Raw genomic sequence first — 15,185 nt, forward strand, 5'->3', positions numbered from 1 at the left:
TGAACTGTGACAGTCGTATTTGAAAGGGAAGTAGATTATTCCAGTTGCATTTCCAATTCAGCATGACATGGCATCTGTTATATTGGATAAACACGCATTGGAGTTTACATTTAAGATGTTCCCTGTCGAGTTAGCCTGTAGCTTAGCGTGCTAACTTCAGAACAGCCCTGTGGGGGTCATGGAGGCGGGGTCGAGGGCGTCACCCCAGGCCTGAGGAAGGGAGCTCGGGTCAGGCCGACATCACAGGAGATAGAAGGGTCGGTGGTCCGTGCGCCGTAATCCAGGACACACTGAAGCAATTACAGCCCCGTATAAATCAATACACTTTGGGGTTTAAAAAGTGATGTGCTCCCAACAGCAGTCCTGGATAGGCTCTGACTCAGCCCACGGCCTTCCGAGTTCGGGGAGAACAGCGCGGTTTCCCTGAACGCTGGCAGAGCCGCTGGCAGAGCCGCGACCCTCGCCGCCGCTCTGAGGTTGGCCTGGCAACAGCACGCGCCCCGAGGTTTTGAGACACGTGACCGCATGCGCGCTCGCTGCGACGTTCCAGGAACAGCATAGGGCACTGGGGATCTGGTGATGGCGGGGTAACAACCTCAGAGTCTGCCCTCGCATGTAGCATGAACGGAATAACAGGTTTTTTTCTTTTAACAGGTCCTTCACTGCTATTTGATTAAAGTGTATGTTTCTTATGGGCCTATGGATTGCACAATGTTATAAACACTTCAGGCTCAGTTTTGGTTGTACGTCGACGCAACGCAAGGGGGTTTACGGACCCATTACGTGCTTTACAGCGGAGCCTCCTTGCGTCCACCGCGTGCGCCTCACACAAATTTTAACTTGCGTCGAGGCGACGCAGGAGCAAGGGCTGTCATTGGTCTGCTAACTAAAACCCAATGCACAACCACAACAGGTTCAAGACTGCGTGGTCATTGCGTTGCGTCAACTTGGAACCATAACTAAAGCCTTTACCTGTAGTTGGGCTGCGGAGTATAAAAGGTATAGGTTCAACTTCCAAACCCAATTCAACTCTGCAGAACAGTCCCCAAACTTATAACTTTACTGCCCCCTTGTGTCTAAACGACCAAACCGCGAGTGTGGGAGAAAATAACTGACTGATCAATTGCATTGATTTGAACACTGAGAACTAAAATTATATATAATTGTGCTTATGATTACTTGTAATGATTGGATTAGAATATTACATTTGAACTAATTTACATTTCATCTCTGCATTTTGTTTATTATTAAAATTGCATTTGTTAACCTGATTATTTGTTATATTAAATAATACAAAAACAAATATGAAATAACTTCAAAGTTTGATTTTGAGATTCATTTATTTGCTAGGTAAACCAAAATACTTTGCTGTATTCAATTCAATATGTACACCTGATAGAGATCCTGTCAGCTTTAGAATACAAAGCCAGAACAAAACAAAAATCACTAGCATGCACAGCTAGCATAGCACATCGGCGCAAACCAAAATAAATCTCCCACAAGTCCCCGCCCGCCAGAAAAATAAATTAAACCAAAGCATACTTTATCCGCCTTGTGTTTTCCCAACAGCCTTCACATAAATCTCCTCCCTTTCTAAAGTAACCAAAAATAGAGTCCCTGTTGGCAGACAAACCACATCCCAAACAACAAGTGCACCCCCCCCCCGCCCCAACCCTCCCAGACTACTGAAACTCGATGCGGACCTCCTGAGTGAAGGCGACCATCTTGGGCTCGTGCGTGAAGGCGTGCTCGTGCAGGCTCTTCTTGTGCGTGAAGGCCAGGCCGCACTCCTCACAGGCGTGGCTCTTGGGCTTCCCCGAGTGCGTGCGCCGGTGCTTCTTCATGTGGTACGACAGCCGGAAGCCCTTCTCGCAGACGTCGCACTTGAAGGGCTTCTCGCCCGTGTGGATGCGCATGTGCGACTTGAGGTAGCCCGACTGGATGAAGGCCTTGCCGCACTGGTCGCACTTGTACGGGCGCTCGCCGGTGTGGTAGCGCGTGTGCAGCCGCAGCTCGTTGGCCGTCAGGAACGTCTTGCCGCAGTCGGTGCACTGGTGCGGACGCTCGCCCGTGTGCGTCAGCTCGTGGCGCTTCAGCGAGATCTCCTTCATGAACTGCTTGCCGCACGCGCCGCAGGGGTACCGCACGCCGACGTGCACCTGCTCCACGTGGTTGGTGAGCTGCAGCTTGGTGCGGTAGGCCGCGGCGCACTGCGCGCACGCCCACGGCCGCGCCTCCGAGTGCGTGCCCATGTGCACCGTGAGCTCCGACGCCGAGCGGTAGCGCTTGCCGCACTGCCAGCACAGGAAGGGCTTCTCGCCCGTGTGCTTGCGCTGGTGCACCGTCAGGCAGTTGGACGAGCGGAACTTCTCGGGGCACGCCGTGCACGCGTACGGGAACTCGCCGCTGTGCATGCGCTCGTGCACCGCCAGGTAGGGCAGCTGGGCGAAGCTCTTGCCGCACTGCGCGCACGGGTAGGGCCCCGTGAAGTCGTGCTGCTTCTCGTAGTGCTCGCGCAGCCGCCGCAGCAGCGTGAACGTCTTGCCGCACATGGTGCAGCCGATGGGCTTGTGCATCAGCTTGTGGCGCTCGAAGGCGGGCTCCGAGGCCAGGATCTTGCCGCACTCCTTGCAGTAGAGCGGCGCGTGGATGCGCTGGTGGACCTTCAGCAGCGTCACGCTCTTGAACTCCTTGCCGCAGTCGTCGCAGCGCATCACGTCCGTGAACTCCACGCGGCACGTGGCCTCCTGGTGCGCCTTCAGGGCCGCCGGGTACTCGAAGTGCTGCCCGCAGTTGGAGCACCACACCGGGATCTTCAGCGCCGGGCCCTGGGCCCCGCCCTCGTCGTCGTCGGGGCCCCCAGGGCCCGCGCCCCGGGGCTCCTTCTTCATGGCCGACAGCCGCATGATCTTCTTGTGGCAGATGGCGTAGATCTGGTGGCGCTTCAGGCTGTGCATGTGCTTGAAGCGCCGCATGCAGTGCACGCAGTGGTACGGCCGCTCCTCCGTGTGACACTGCATGTGCTTGTTGAGGTTCTTCATGTTGTCGAACGGCCGCGCGCACACCGGACACGCCTTTGGCGCCCGCGTGCCCCTGGGCCCCGGGACGCCCGCCGCCGCCGCCGCCCCCTCGCCGGCGCCGGCGCCGGCCCTGCCCTGGCGGTCGACCTGCGCCAGGATCTCCTCCAGCGAGCGGCAGGGCTCCTCCCTGGCGCCCTCGTGGCCGTGGATCAGCTGGTGCTTCTTCAGTGTGTCCTTGTACTTGAAGCCCTTCTCGCAGCCCAGGCAGACGTACGGCCGCTCCTCCGTGTGCGAGCGCAGGTGCTTGGCCATGTCCGCCGTGCAGGGCAGCGTGCGGCTGCACACGGGGCACACCTTGCCCTCGCCGGGCGCCGCCGCCGCCGCCACGGGGGACGCCGCGGGGCTCAGGGCGTCGGCGCCCGGCTCCCCCGAGCCGTCGGCGGCCCAGCCGGCGCGCTTCAGGCTCCGGCTCTTGCAGATCTCCTTCTGGTGGCGCCGCAGGACGTACGGGTGCTTGAAGCGCTTCTCGCAGTACGGGCACTTGTGCGGCCGGACCTCCGAGTGGGACTTGACGTGCCGGTCCATGTCCACCCTCCGGGCGAAGTACTTCCCGCAGAGAGCGCAGTGTTTGCTCTCCGGGGCGTCCGACGGGCCAGCGTCTCCGGAGGCGGCGGCGGCGGCGGCCGGGTCGGCCTCCTCTTCCTCTTCCTCCTCCTCCTCCTCCTCCTCCTCCTCCTCCTCGTCAAACGCCTCGTCGCGCTCGTGCACGCGCATGTTGTGGCGCGTCATGTCGTACTGGTCCCGGAAGCGCTTGTCGCAGTTGGGGCACTTGTACTTGAGCTGGCGGTTGTCCGAGTGGATCTCCAGGTGGCGCCGCATTGCCGTGGCACGCAGGAAGTCCTTGCCGCAGACGGGGCACGTCTTGTCGTTGGGGTACTTCCTGCGCGTGCGCTTCCCCCCCGGGGGGGAGGGCGAGTCCTTCCGCTCGCTCAGCGCACGCCGCTTCAGCTGCAGCCGCTTACTCTGCTTCAGCGGCTGGAAGGAGGCCGGCTTCAGCGGGTCGGGCCCCTCCTCGTCCCCCGGGTCCTGGAGCTCCCCCGGGTCCTGGAGCTCCCCCGGGTCCTGGAGCTCCCCCAGGTCCTCCAGATCCCCGTGCTCCTCTGGATCGCCGTGCTCCTCTAGGTCTTCTCGATCGTTGTGGTCCTCTGGATCCCCGTGCTCCTCTAGATCCCCGTGCTCCTCTAGATCCCCGTGCTCCTCTGGGTCTTCTCGATCGTTGTGGTCCTCTGGGTCGTCGTGGTCCCCGGCCCCGGCGGCGGCGTGCCCCCCGCCGGCGTCCGGAGGCGGGGCCTCGGCGGGCTCCTCCTCCTCCCCCCGGCCGTCCCCGGCGGGCTGCGTCTGGATCTGGATGTAGTCCAACAGCGTCACCGTCTCCCCCTCCAGCTGCACCGTCACGCAGCCGTGCAGCGGCTCGGCGTCGATCACCAGCTTCTCCAGCTGGGGCAGCGCCAGCGAGGACAGGATGCAGTTCCCGAAGGACGACGGCAGCGACTGGGACTCGTCTGGAAGAGGAGACGGAGAACGTCAACTGATGGGTCTGTGTTTAGGACCAGGTGACAGGAGAGTGTCGACGTCAGGGGGTTCACCCCCGGTTGGACGGTACTGGGTCTGATGGCTCAGGACTAGATTGAATCCTTGAGAGGGTTCTGACCCCCCACATGCTCCTTAACGACAATGAATCCACCAGGTCCCTCCTCAACCAATGCCTACTAGGTAACTAAGTATTCGTAGCCTAAGTGGTTTTATATCAAATATTTACGTATGATAAAAATCTAAATATATGACACAAAAAGAGGATTTTCTTTACGGCCCATAAATGAAAATTCATTTGTAGATCATTTATAAATCCATAAAACATCTTTGAATAAATTAAACAGTGATTGGATATCGTCAATAACTTCCAATAATATCAGTTTTGGTCTTTTTCGCGATAAGTGGCCATAAGAGTTCGTAAGACTCATAATACTGAGAACGCAAGAACTCAGCAGCGCTGGGCCGCAGGTCGCAGCGCTGGGCCGCAGGTCGCAGCGCTGGGCCGCAGGTCGCAGCGCCGCACAGGGACTTCAAACCGTTGACATCAGAAGCCGAGAGGGCGCGGTAACCCACGCACCGTCCAGGTCCGGCTGGCCCAGCGAGGCGTGGTACTGGAGCACCGTCCTGAGCTGCTGGGGGTCGGGGACGGACTGGAGGCACTCCTCCAGAGCCGAGGGCACCGCGTCCAGCAGGGAGGCCGTCTGACCGGGACCCGGGGGGGGGGGGGGGGGGAGAGGGAGGGGGAGGGGGGGAGGGAGGGAGAGGGAAGGGGGGAGAGGAAGGGAGGGAGAGGAAGGGGGGGAGGGAGGGAGGGAGAGGAAGGGGGGGAGGGAGGGAGGGGAAGGGGGGGAGGGAGGGAGGGGGAGGGAGAGGGAGGGGGGAGGGGGAGGGAGGGGGGAGGGAGGGAGGGAGAGGGAGGGAGACGGAGGGGGGAGAGGAAGGGGGGGACGAAGAGGGGAGGGGGGAGGGGGGGACGGAGAGGGAGGGAGCCATGAGATATGCAGCCCATAATAAGAGTGTCTGCCTATCTCATGTGTGTGTCGTTTTTGTTTTGAATCAGAATTAAATACCACATGACACAACCCGTGGTCAGGGCCGAATACTGTCTGGTACCTTCCGGGTCCTGAGCTAAAGACCGTACGGTACAGTCCACGTTCTGAACTCAACACTAAACGGTAGAGTGTGTTCTGAGCTAAATGCTATGTGGGACAGTCTGTGTTCTTGACTCAGTGCCACGTTTACTACGTGTGCTCCAGTGATGGTCCACCGCTACAGAGCCCTCCGGTTCAGGTGCTGCCAGGCCTGGAGGACGGTGTGATGCTGGGGTACTTACATGCTGCAGGTCTGGGACCGGCAGCAGGCGCTCCAGTCTGGACAGGAAGTCCAGCACCAGCACCTGGAGAGCGGCGTCGTAGTCCGGACCGAAGTCCACCGGGAAGTCCTCCTGGAACGAAACCATCGGCAGGTTTTTAAACTGGTTTTAAGCTAACCCTAACATCAAATTGATTTTGATGTATTTTCCGCTGAGTACCATTACCAGAGTGTGCAGTGCTACATATAACAATGATAATAATACTTAAATAACAACAACAATATATTTGTGCATACATATAGAATTAATTTCAAATACCTGGAAGAACTTTGCCTTCTCTTCGGGATCCTTTAGTAGAGATTCAATTTGATTCACAAAGTTGGATTCAGGGAACTGCACATCTGCGAAATACGGCTGAAAACAGGAGAGACATAAACGATCACTGAACAGTAATAAATCGTCAAACGATTTGTCCTCAACGGCACACTTTATTTTGTTCATCCCATGCGAGATGAGGCAAAACAACGTTTTCAGTAGCCTAGGTAACGGGATTTTTACGTTGATTTAGGACTCACCGTACTTTAACCCTCTTGAGTCCTCTCGATTGTGAGTATCGCCAACAAAAACTCCCATAAAGCATTATGATTTACAAGCCATATACATCTACAGACGGAGAAAACATTGTGCATCTCCCCACCTGCGCTGTCCATGTGGATATTAAGGACTTTATATGCTCCAGGTGCATCGCGATGGTCTCTCTCTCTGCGCTCTGCTCCGACCGACAGAGGTCGAGAACCACCTGATGTCAACAAAAAACATACGTAAACAAACATCAGAAACCTCAGGGACTGAATTCATTACCTGAAACAATGCAAATGTATTTGCTTTTCGGGAAGCTTAACAAAGCTGCTGATGTTTAAAGAAAGGTAGGCTACAACATAAGATTAATTTAGCCTTGCCTAGTTGCTCTATTGCACCATTAGAGTACTTTCTCTTTTGCTTTAGAATCTGCGTCTGTGCCTGCTTAGGTTAATAACGACCCTTGGAAATCGAAAATGAACGGGCAGCTTGGAGATTAACACGCATTTGCAAATTAGTCTGGCACTTCCAGACTGTGTCAAAATAGCTTGACTATGGAATTACATTACCGTTATATATATATATGCATAAAAAGGAGAAGTTTCTCAACTTCTGAAAACTCCTTGAGCAACAATCCTTCTCTCACCCTCGCTCGGAGTCCCAAGAGGAGCTGGGCCTTCTGGTCGGGATTCAAGAGTTCTGGAACGATGTCCGTGACGGTGCTGATGAACTCCTCCAGCAGCCCGTAGCCCTGGACGTCGCCCCGCTGGACCACCTGCCACATGGCGGCTGAAACCAGGCGCAGCGGCGGCACGAGGAGACGCAGGGACGGCAGCGGGAGATGGGCCTCTGGGAGGAGGAGGAGGAGGAGGAGGAGGGGATCAGCTCAGGCCTTTGGTAGCCTGGGTCGCCCCGACCCTTCTGCCGGCGGATTCAATCCGCCGGCAGAAGGGTCGGGAGAAGAGCAATACATTTCTTTCTGCTTCCGATACGTTTTTTGCAGGAGCGAATCACCAAGCTGGCTTCTCCCCCTGGCGCGCCATTGGCTGGTTTTACACAATGACGACAGGGAAGCGACGGCAAGCAGCCTACAGAGCTGCCTCCGAGCCTCCTGGTTCCACCTACATTCCACTTGGGTTTTGCATTGTCGGTGCCGTTGAAGCAGTAAACGATTATAAATGCTACTTTAATGGCACCAGCAATCCAAAACCCAAGGGGAATCTAGATGGGAAAAGTGTGTGGTTCAAAACGCGAGCAGCTTTTACTTCTTTGCCACCTACAGAGTTTGTTATGTACGATAATTCAAAGACCCCATGTAGTTTCCCAACGACATTTGACCGATGGAACCAGGAGCCTCGGAGGCGGGACTTATTCCTCAGAGGTCTGTTGCGTACAGTCATTTGAACTAGGCCCGTCGATCATCAATGACAGCAGCCTCCCCTGACCAACGTGCAATTTACGATTGAGCTTGGTCTGGCATTAGCCGGCTATGCCTTTGGGGCCGAAGCAACAGTACATCACAGTGACCTCCTCCATTTTGGAAGCATAGAGGACTGGATGTTAGTTACTGTGCTGGTGTTAATGCTTATTTGGTCATTGTTTAGTAATTAATCATGAAATCCTGTGTCATCATGGGAAGACATTGTTGGATTTGAAACTGCTGTTTATAATGCAAGACGTGTCAAAGCTACATTTTTTATGGATTTAGGATTTTTTTTAATTCAGGGTATACAGTACAACAACTCCCTTGGGTCCTCTCAACATGGCGTAATATCGCGACCCAAAACTCCCATGATGCATTCTGATGCGCATGCCCTGTAGCCGTACAGTGTGGGGTCAGAATCATGAGGATAACTTTTGATTGAGTCTCAGTTTTGCATTATGTGGGATCTGGAGTCTTGTAAGGGAACGACAGAGAAATGGCTAAGATTATTTTACTTTACATAATATAAGTAACATACATTGCATTCGTGGTGCAAAGGAGGATTCCCAGCATGTCCTCTATTATGGCTATCAAACAGCGCATTTGAACGTTTATATTGTATTTGCTATTTATTATTCTACTTTCTGTGAAACATTGTGTGTCTGCAGGTATCGAGAGGTTGTGACGGTAATAGTTGTGTTATAAGTTATACGTTGTGATCCTTGATCGCGGTTGTTACTCAACAGATATCGCCCCGAGTTGTGATGAGGTCGGTTTGACAGGTTACCCGCGAGCTACGGCTAGCCATCATGGCTAACATACTAGCTAGCCAGCTAGCGGGCTAGCTCCCTGCTAGCGGGTTAGCTCCCTGATAGCGGGCTAGCGCCGTGCTACTGTCTCAGAGCGGGGTACGCCATGTTGAAAAACGGGCGCACACAATCTTGCAGAAACTTGATAAGCAAAAACATTTATTATATTTTAGGTCCATATCGCCTTACCATTCTCACCAGGACTCGGGCTCTGCATCTCGGTATTCAGATGGGACAAAAGCAGAGGATAAATGTCTTAACTTGAAATGGTTGTGAGTCACTCTCCGCCCGACCCTGCGGTGCTAGTGGGGTGGAAGGAGGGGCGGCTCGATATCTGCGCTGGGTGCGCAGAACGACCGGATGTAGTTCAGCATGCGCTGCAAACTAGACACCGTACACACCCGGGCGCGCACCGCATACGAGGGGGTGATGGCTGCTTTATTCACCTGTTGTGTTGCATGAGAAGACGAGTTATGACAATAATAAGTTCCAAGTAGCTTATTTGAAACTATTTTTTTTGTCAGTGGAAATTAATAACATACAATAATAAAAAGTTACAAAGTTTTGAATACAAGTATATATTATTTGTGAATTTGTTTTTGTTTCTGAAACTATTTCAACTTGTGTCTTTTTTAGAGTGAAATTCAGCTATGCAGCCCATGATGTAACCAGTGTCGCGTATATTAAAATGAGCCTGCCTCAGGGCGGCACAGACGGGGGGAACTCCGCCGTTAATTAAGAGGACAGCTTTGATTGACAACCGGCTGAGCAGGTGTGCCGAAACCCATCGCTTATGGTAGGTAGAGCGTCGTTTTCTTTTTGGAAAGGATTCAACCAACAGCGTTCAGTAGAGCAGTTGGGAAAGATTATATTTGGACGCACATTTGAATTAAATGCTTCAACTGCAGACTGCGATAGAAATAAATGGAATGTCGCAGTTTCATAAATGATACACCTTGTCTCTATGACTATGAAATTCAGCGACTCCCCACTTTCATAAATATGAAAACATTGAAATATGAATGTACTGCGTTCATATCAAATAGTAATCAGCTTTAAATGAGAACCATACTACAATCACGGCAATTTTGTCATATATTTTTTTATTGCTTATTTTTCATTGGCATATAGTACCCACATTGTAATAACACAAAACTCAAAAATCAGCATAGTCCTTTAAGAAAATAGCCACCAGGGGTCGTGGTTACACTGATTTTACACAGGGCTTCGTGCGTAACAGCGCCCCCTAGCGGTTCTATACGTTTCAGAGAATCTTACCCCTCTCTCGGACGCAGCCATCCACACCCACCAGTGGCTGGAGGGAGCTCCACACATCCACACACACCTCGCTACCCATGTCCCTTCATTGGGAGGTTGAAGTGCATTGGAACTTCGTAACTCCTCTAAATTGAGTGATAAAATAAAATGTCATAGATTACTATCTTGAAGACCGAATTGAATCTACCACGTTAAAACCAAGTGAAACAATTCAGGGTTCAGGTACCCGTTCAAAGCGGGTACCTGAACGCGGGGTCAGGAGGTTTGGTCCTCATTTAAGGTTCTTTCATCAAGGAGTTGATTGTTTCATTTCCTTAATTCAATTAAAGAAGTCATGTTTTTTAATTAGTCTCTAAAACCCCCAAACCACAAGAGCCGTAGCTAATAACGCCTCCCCCTAGATGAATTCCCGGCGCTAGCACGACGTGCTTTAAAGACCTGTGGCGTGCCAATGTTTTGCTCTGAGGATACGTCCAACTCGACTCCTCTCCTTTTTATACCCTGGCCGTCCTCTGCCAACACAAACCATGGCTGCGTTCCAGAACGTTCTCCTTGATCCCTCCTGCTGTGGGCACCAGCAGTATCACGACTGAGCACTGGGAGACTGGGAACCGGCTCGGAACAGCCGAGCTGCCTCAGAGACATTAGTCATCAACCAACTGTCGATCATCTGACCCACCAGAACCTTCCTACTCTGTAGCCAAGCACCGTTGTTGCATGACGGCGCGCGGCGTATAATCGCTAAAACATTTCCTGTTCGGAGACACCGATGTACCCTCGGGACCCATGACGATTTGTGGACGAAAGCAGAGCTTTGGGTCGAGGATTCGACAACGAGAACAGTGTGCACAACGGAGATCGAGGAAAAGATCTGGAGATCGAGCAGGAAGCGAGATGTGAAATCGTGTTAGACAGACTATTTTATTGGAATGCGGCCCATACAACTATAAACTATAAATATAAATGGAACACGCGCGGCGGCCTGTGAAGACGGGGTCGTTGAAGAGGCAGGCATCCTTCACATCGCCAAACCTCCAGAACACAGTTGTGAAGGCAGCTCTCACACCGGGGAACAGGGGAGAGAGACCCTAAAACGACGTGCAATAGTAGGACAGAGTGGGTGAGGGTTCTACATAATCCATCAGGAGAAAGAGGGCAGTGAGTCTGAATTACCCTTGTTCTGTAAGAGGAAAATCAATCAATACAGCTAGATCCATAATTCCTGTGTGGGTTTTCAGCTAGATAATAATAATGTTACAGGATGCTGCGTTGTAAGAGCTTTTTGGTGGGTTTTGTGTTTGGGCTCTTTTGGTGTTTTAAGTTTGACTTCTTTGCTGAATGTTTTTATTATATCTAAATCCAACTTTTTCCTATTTTTCAAACCCCAACCTTGAATAAGAAAGTGTATGCTTTGGTATAAAGGGCCCTTCATCTTCAGACTTTGTGACTTCAGACATTTAATTCCTCATAGTGCCACCCTGTCTCTCTCTACCATTCGCCCTCCTGAATTATTCGGTACGGTTCTGTGGCTCATTAGACACACATTCACCTCATCCCTCTTTAAATCTGCATGAAAGTCTTAACAGATTTAACTTTGTGCGAGGAAGATAAGTTGGCCTGTGTGACACTAAATATGACAGTTATAAGACATTAAAGGAACAATCAACCCTAAATATGAATGCTAAATATTAAGGATATAATGAGTTTAAATTTGGAAGTTTATTTTCCCCTCCATCAGACGATTGTAAAAGACAATGTATTACTCACTTGCAAACAATGTCACGTCACAAAAATAAACACAAAACAAACCCAGTACAATATAATTTTTTCGTGTATCATAATATAAAAAAATAATAATCTTGAAACAAATCTTCAGCTTGCGCGTGAATGGAATTACGTGGAGAATCATAACAGGCCAGGGTCACAACATTTTGGAGACTCAATCGTTGCACGTATCTGATGGAGGAGAAACTGATTCTTAAGCCAAGATGGGTGAAATAGAGAGAGTGGCAAAAACAACCCACACGGTGTAAAGGTCATCAATATCATTGTTTTATTGGCTCTAAACCAAGCATCTCATGGAACACTTGTCTGTAGCACGACCGCAACACCTTCATCACGTCGTTAGACTCTACACCACATCCCTGCTATTAACACCAGGTTTCATTTATATTTCAGGTATTTTTTTATATGTATATATGCATATATATATATGTTTATATGCATATATATATGTATATATACATATATATATTTATAGTACAATATACATGTTTTCATCAAAGGTAAAATTGCAAAAAAGTGAGCTCCTGGATTCCTACTCTTTAGTATTGCATGCATGTGTTGAGTGCGTTGAGATGTGTTGGACGACGGGGAACGGACGCGCAGGCAACGCGATGCTCAGCGGCGTGGGTTCGTGGAGAGATGTCACGTGGCGGGCGGACAACGCCGCAGTTTGAACGGGACACAGAAAGGAGCCATGCTGCTCACCCAAACACAACCCGACACACAACTCAAACGCACACTCGCACTGCTCATTCAGTGAGAAGCACAGCTTAACGGCGCAAAATAGATCTTCTTTATTCACTTTTTTGTTATTGTTTAATGAGGAATAACAAGGGCTAATATGGAAAGAAATAAACGTACAGTTACTGAAGAGAGCTGAGTGCAAATCAACACCAAATCGTTTTGAAATACTAGCGATACTGCGTTTGACTGTTTGAGGCACAGCAATAAGGTGGAGGGCCTTAGAGACTAAAGGTAGCTGGGTACCTCGCTGTGCAGACTGCAAGGGACGCATCCACCCCGGAGGTCACTCAGGGTGAAGGAATGGAGGGTTCATTTAAAGCTATGATGGGTAGTATATGTGCACAAGATAAATATACTGTCGTTAACTTTTTAATATAACTTTAAAATAGCTAATCTATGCATTTGTTTTTAAATAATCCAAAAATATCGTTATTTTCTTATATAGGGCATCTAGTTCACATATATCTATGTATCTGTTATCTTACTGTATTTACCACACCAAGCAATACAATGTCAATATGGAAATAGGCTATTTCCATGTTGTTTATATGATATTTTTTTGCTTTTTTAAAACAAAATATCTGAAAATGTAAAATAAACTGTATAGTGCTATGTATGTAGGTAAGAAAATAAAGTAGGTTCATATAATTCATCTTCTGTAACTATTTACAGATGTATAACGGCCTCTTAGCTGCACACGTTCCCCCACCTAATAAGTCAATTGGCCTAAAATACTTTGTTGAAGTCATCGTACGTCTGCTACAATCCATCGTGTCCTTTGGCTGTCGTATCAGTCATCCAACCCGTTACAATAAGCATCATTTACCATCCAGACAAGCACCATACAGAATCAACACTTCATGGACCCCAACTCAAACAATTGTTAAATGTTGATTATTTAGAATTCATATTTGACCCATAATTATTTAATTATTATAGTAAGTTTGAAATTTGTTTTTTTAGCGAGAATTCTTTGGACCTTTTTAAAGTTTGGGCTCCAACTCTGGGAATGTCGTTTGCGCTCTATCACAACGGAAATAAGCGCATTTAAATTTCGGATAATTTACAGTAGGTTAGAAGAACGTTTCATCATATTTTTAGTTACAGGGAAGCTGAATGGAAAACAACCAATAATCCGGCATGGTTTTTAAACAGTAGTAAAAAGGTTAACATCCTCTGCTACTTTTAACACGATTTAGAACAATAGCCTACCCTAATTCAGCTCTACCGTTTTTTTTTTGTTGGCATAGAAAGCAAGTGCTTCACAGACAAACAGACAAAAACATACATGCCCTTTTGCATAAACGAGAAACGAGAAAAAAAGCCAGAGCTTTGTTTTGTTCCGGGAATACATTCGATGAGATTGGTGTCTTCTGCCAAGCGAGAGGGAAGGGGGGGAGTTATCAGAGTAAACACTGTACATTGTAGTTTTAAAAAATAAAAAGCACATAATGGACTTCCAGGACTTATTTACATCTGTCTGAACGCACTTGAAATAAGTTTATGTTTCTCCATCCCGTGACCCCCATGTGTTGGTTACACACGAGAAGAGAGAAGAAGAGACATCGATCCCCTCGACGCGGTGAAGTGAGAGCCGCTACGTAAACTAGCGATATGGCCTCGGCGAGCGTCATGCATAAACTGTCCAGAGGGGGGAGCCCACGGGCCGGTGGTCCTCAATGGAAAAAGTCCAGCTTGCGCGTCCGATCTTTTTCCAAGCATTCCGTGATCGGCGTCTCTTTTCCGAATCACAAAATCGTATGCACTTACACACACGCACTTACACACACGCACGCACACACGCACACGGAGTAGAAAAACACAGGTGAAGCACACAATGTGTGTGTGTGTCCGTTACCAAAAAACATGACAGGATGCTTTGATGTCGTTCGCCCAGGAGGCTTCCCCTCCCCTCGATCTCCCAATGGCTTCAGTTGACATCTCTGGTTTGGTCCACCGTCTGAACCTGCTCGGGTGGCTGAGGGTGGCTGTGTATGGTTTCAGTTTGTCTGATGTAGGCCTACTCTACCTTTTAGTTTTTTAAGTTTTGTTTTCAAAGAGCGCCAAGTAGCACAAAAATAGCTAAACTTCTAAGTTGGCCCCTTTTTTAGCTTCCCCAAACCATCGTTGGAGGTGTTTCCATGCACGTCTCGGATGTGAAGTACGGTCGTATGTTTCAAGTCTGCAGGGTCTCGACGAAGACTCCAGAGAATCGCGGTCGGAGAAGTCCGTTCTTTCGTCCACGACAGTTGTTTCCTTGCGTTTGAGCTCCACAGTCGTACTTCGACAACGTTTCAAGGACAACGGCCGCATTTCGCAGACTTTTTCAAATGCTTTAGGTTCTGAGCGTTTCGAGACAAGAGACCACCAATGAAATCCCTCGTTGATGCACGAGCCAATGGCAGCGTCTGAATATTCCTTTATAAGGGCATAGGGCGGAGGAGGAGGTGGAGGTGGAGGTGAACGGGCAGGAAGGGAACGCATGGAGGCCAAGTCAGTTGCATCTTTTTGGCACTAGTGTGTGTGTGTGTGTGTGTGTGTGTGTGTGTGTGTGTGTGTGTGTGTGTGTGTGTGTGTGTGTGTGTGTGTGTGTGTGTGTGTGTGTGTGTGTGCGTGGTAGAGTGGTTGGCGGTCGCAGCGGG

General features: G+C 50.0%; 1 protein-coding gene and 1 long non-coding RNA gene across 3 annotated transcripts; one reads left to right on the forward strand and one right to left on the reverse strand.

Moving 5' to 3' along the window:
- Nucleotides 1–1,321: 1,321 nt before the first annotated feature.
- LOC132454892 (zinc finger protein 43-like) lies at nucleotides 1,322–9,346 on the reverse strand. 2 transcript variants are annotated; one of them, XM_060048487.1, is made up of 7 exons: nucleotides 8,640–9,346; nucleotides 7,151–7,353; nucleotides 6,623–6,724; nucleotides 6,244–6,339; nucleotides 5,947–6,057; nucleotides 5,191–5,314; nucleotides 1,322–4,582 (listed from the first exon to the last, which is right to left on the reverse strand). In XM_060048487.1, the coding sequence occupies exons 2-7, from the start codon at nucleotides 7,286–7,288 to the stop codon at nucleotides 1,683–1,685; spliced, it is 3,471 nt and encodes a 1,156-aa protein (XP_059904470.1). In that variant the 5' UTR covers nucleotides 7,289–7,353; nucleotides 8,640–9,346; the 3' UTR covers nucleotides 1,322–1,682. The 2 variants fall into 2 exon arrangements, with proteins under 2 accessions (XP_059904470.1, XP_059904469.1); XM_060048486.1 differs by having other exon boundaries at nucleotides 8,926–9,340.
- A 77-nt stretch (nucleotides 9,347–9,423) lies between these two features.
- LOC132454934 (uncharacterized) lies at nucleotides 9,424–14,393 on the forward strand. The gene is made up of 2 exons (XR_009525040.1): nucleotides 9,424–10,236; nucleotides 10,274–14,393. It is a non-coding gene; the product is annotated as an uncharacterized LOC132454934 (long non-coding RNA).
- Nucleotides 14,394–15,185: the final 792 nt, after the last annotated feature.

Source organism: Gadus macrocephalus, chromosome 4 (genome assembly GCF_031168955.1).
Source record: "Gadus macrocephalus chromosome 4, ASM3116895v1".
NCBI lineage: Eukaryota > Metazoa > Chordata > Actinopteri > Gadiformes > Gadidae > Gadus > Gadus macrocephalus.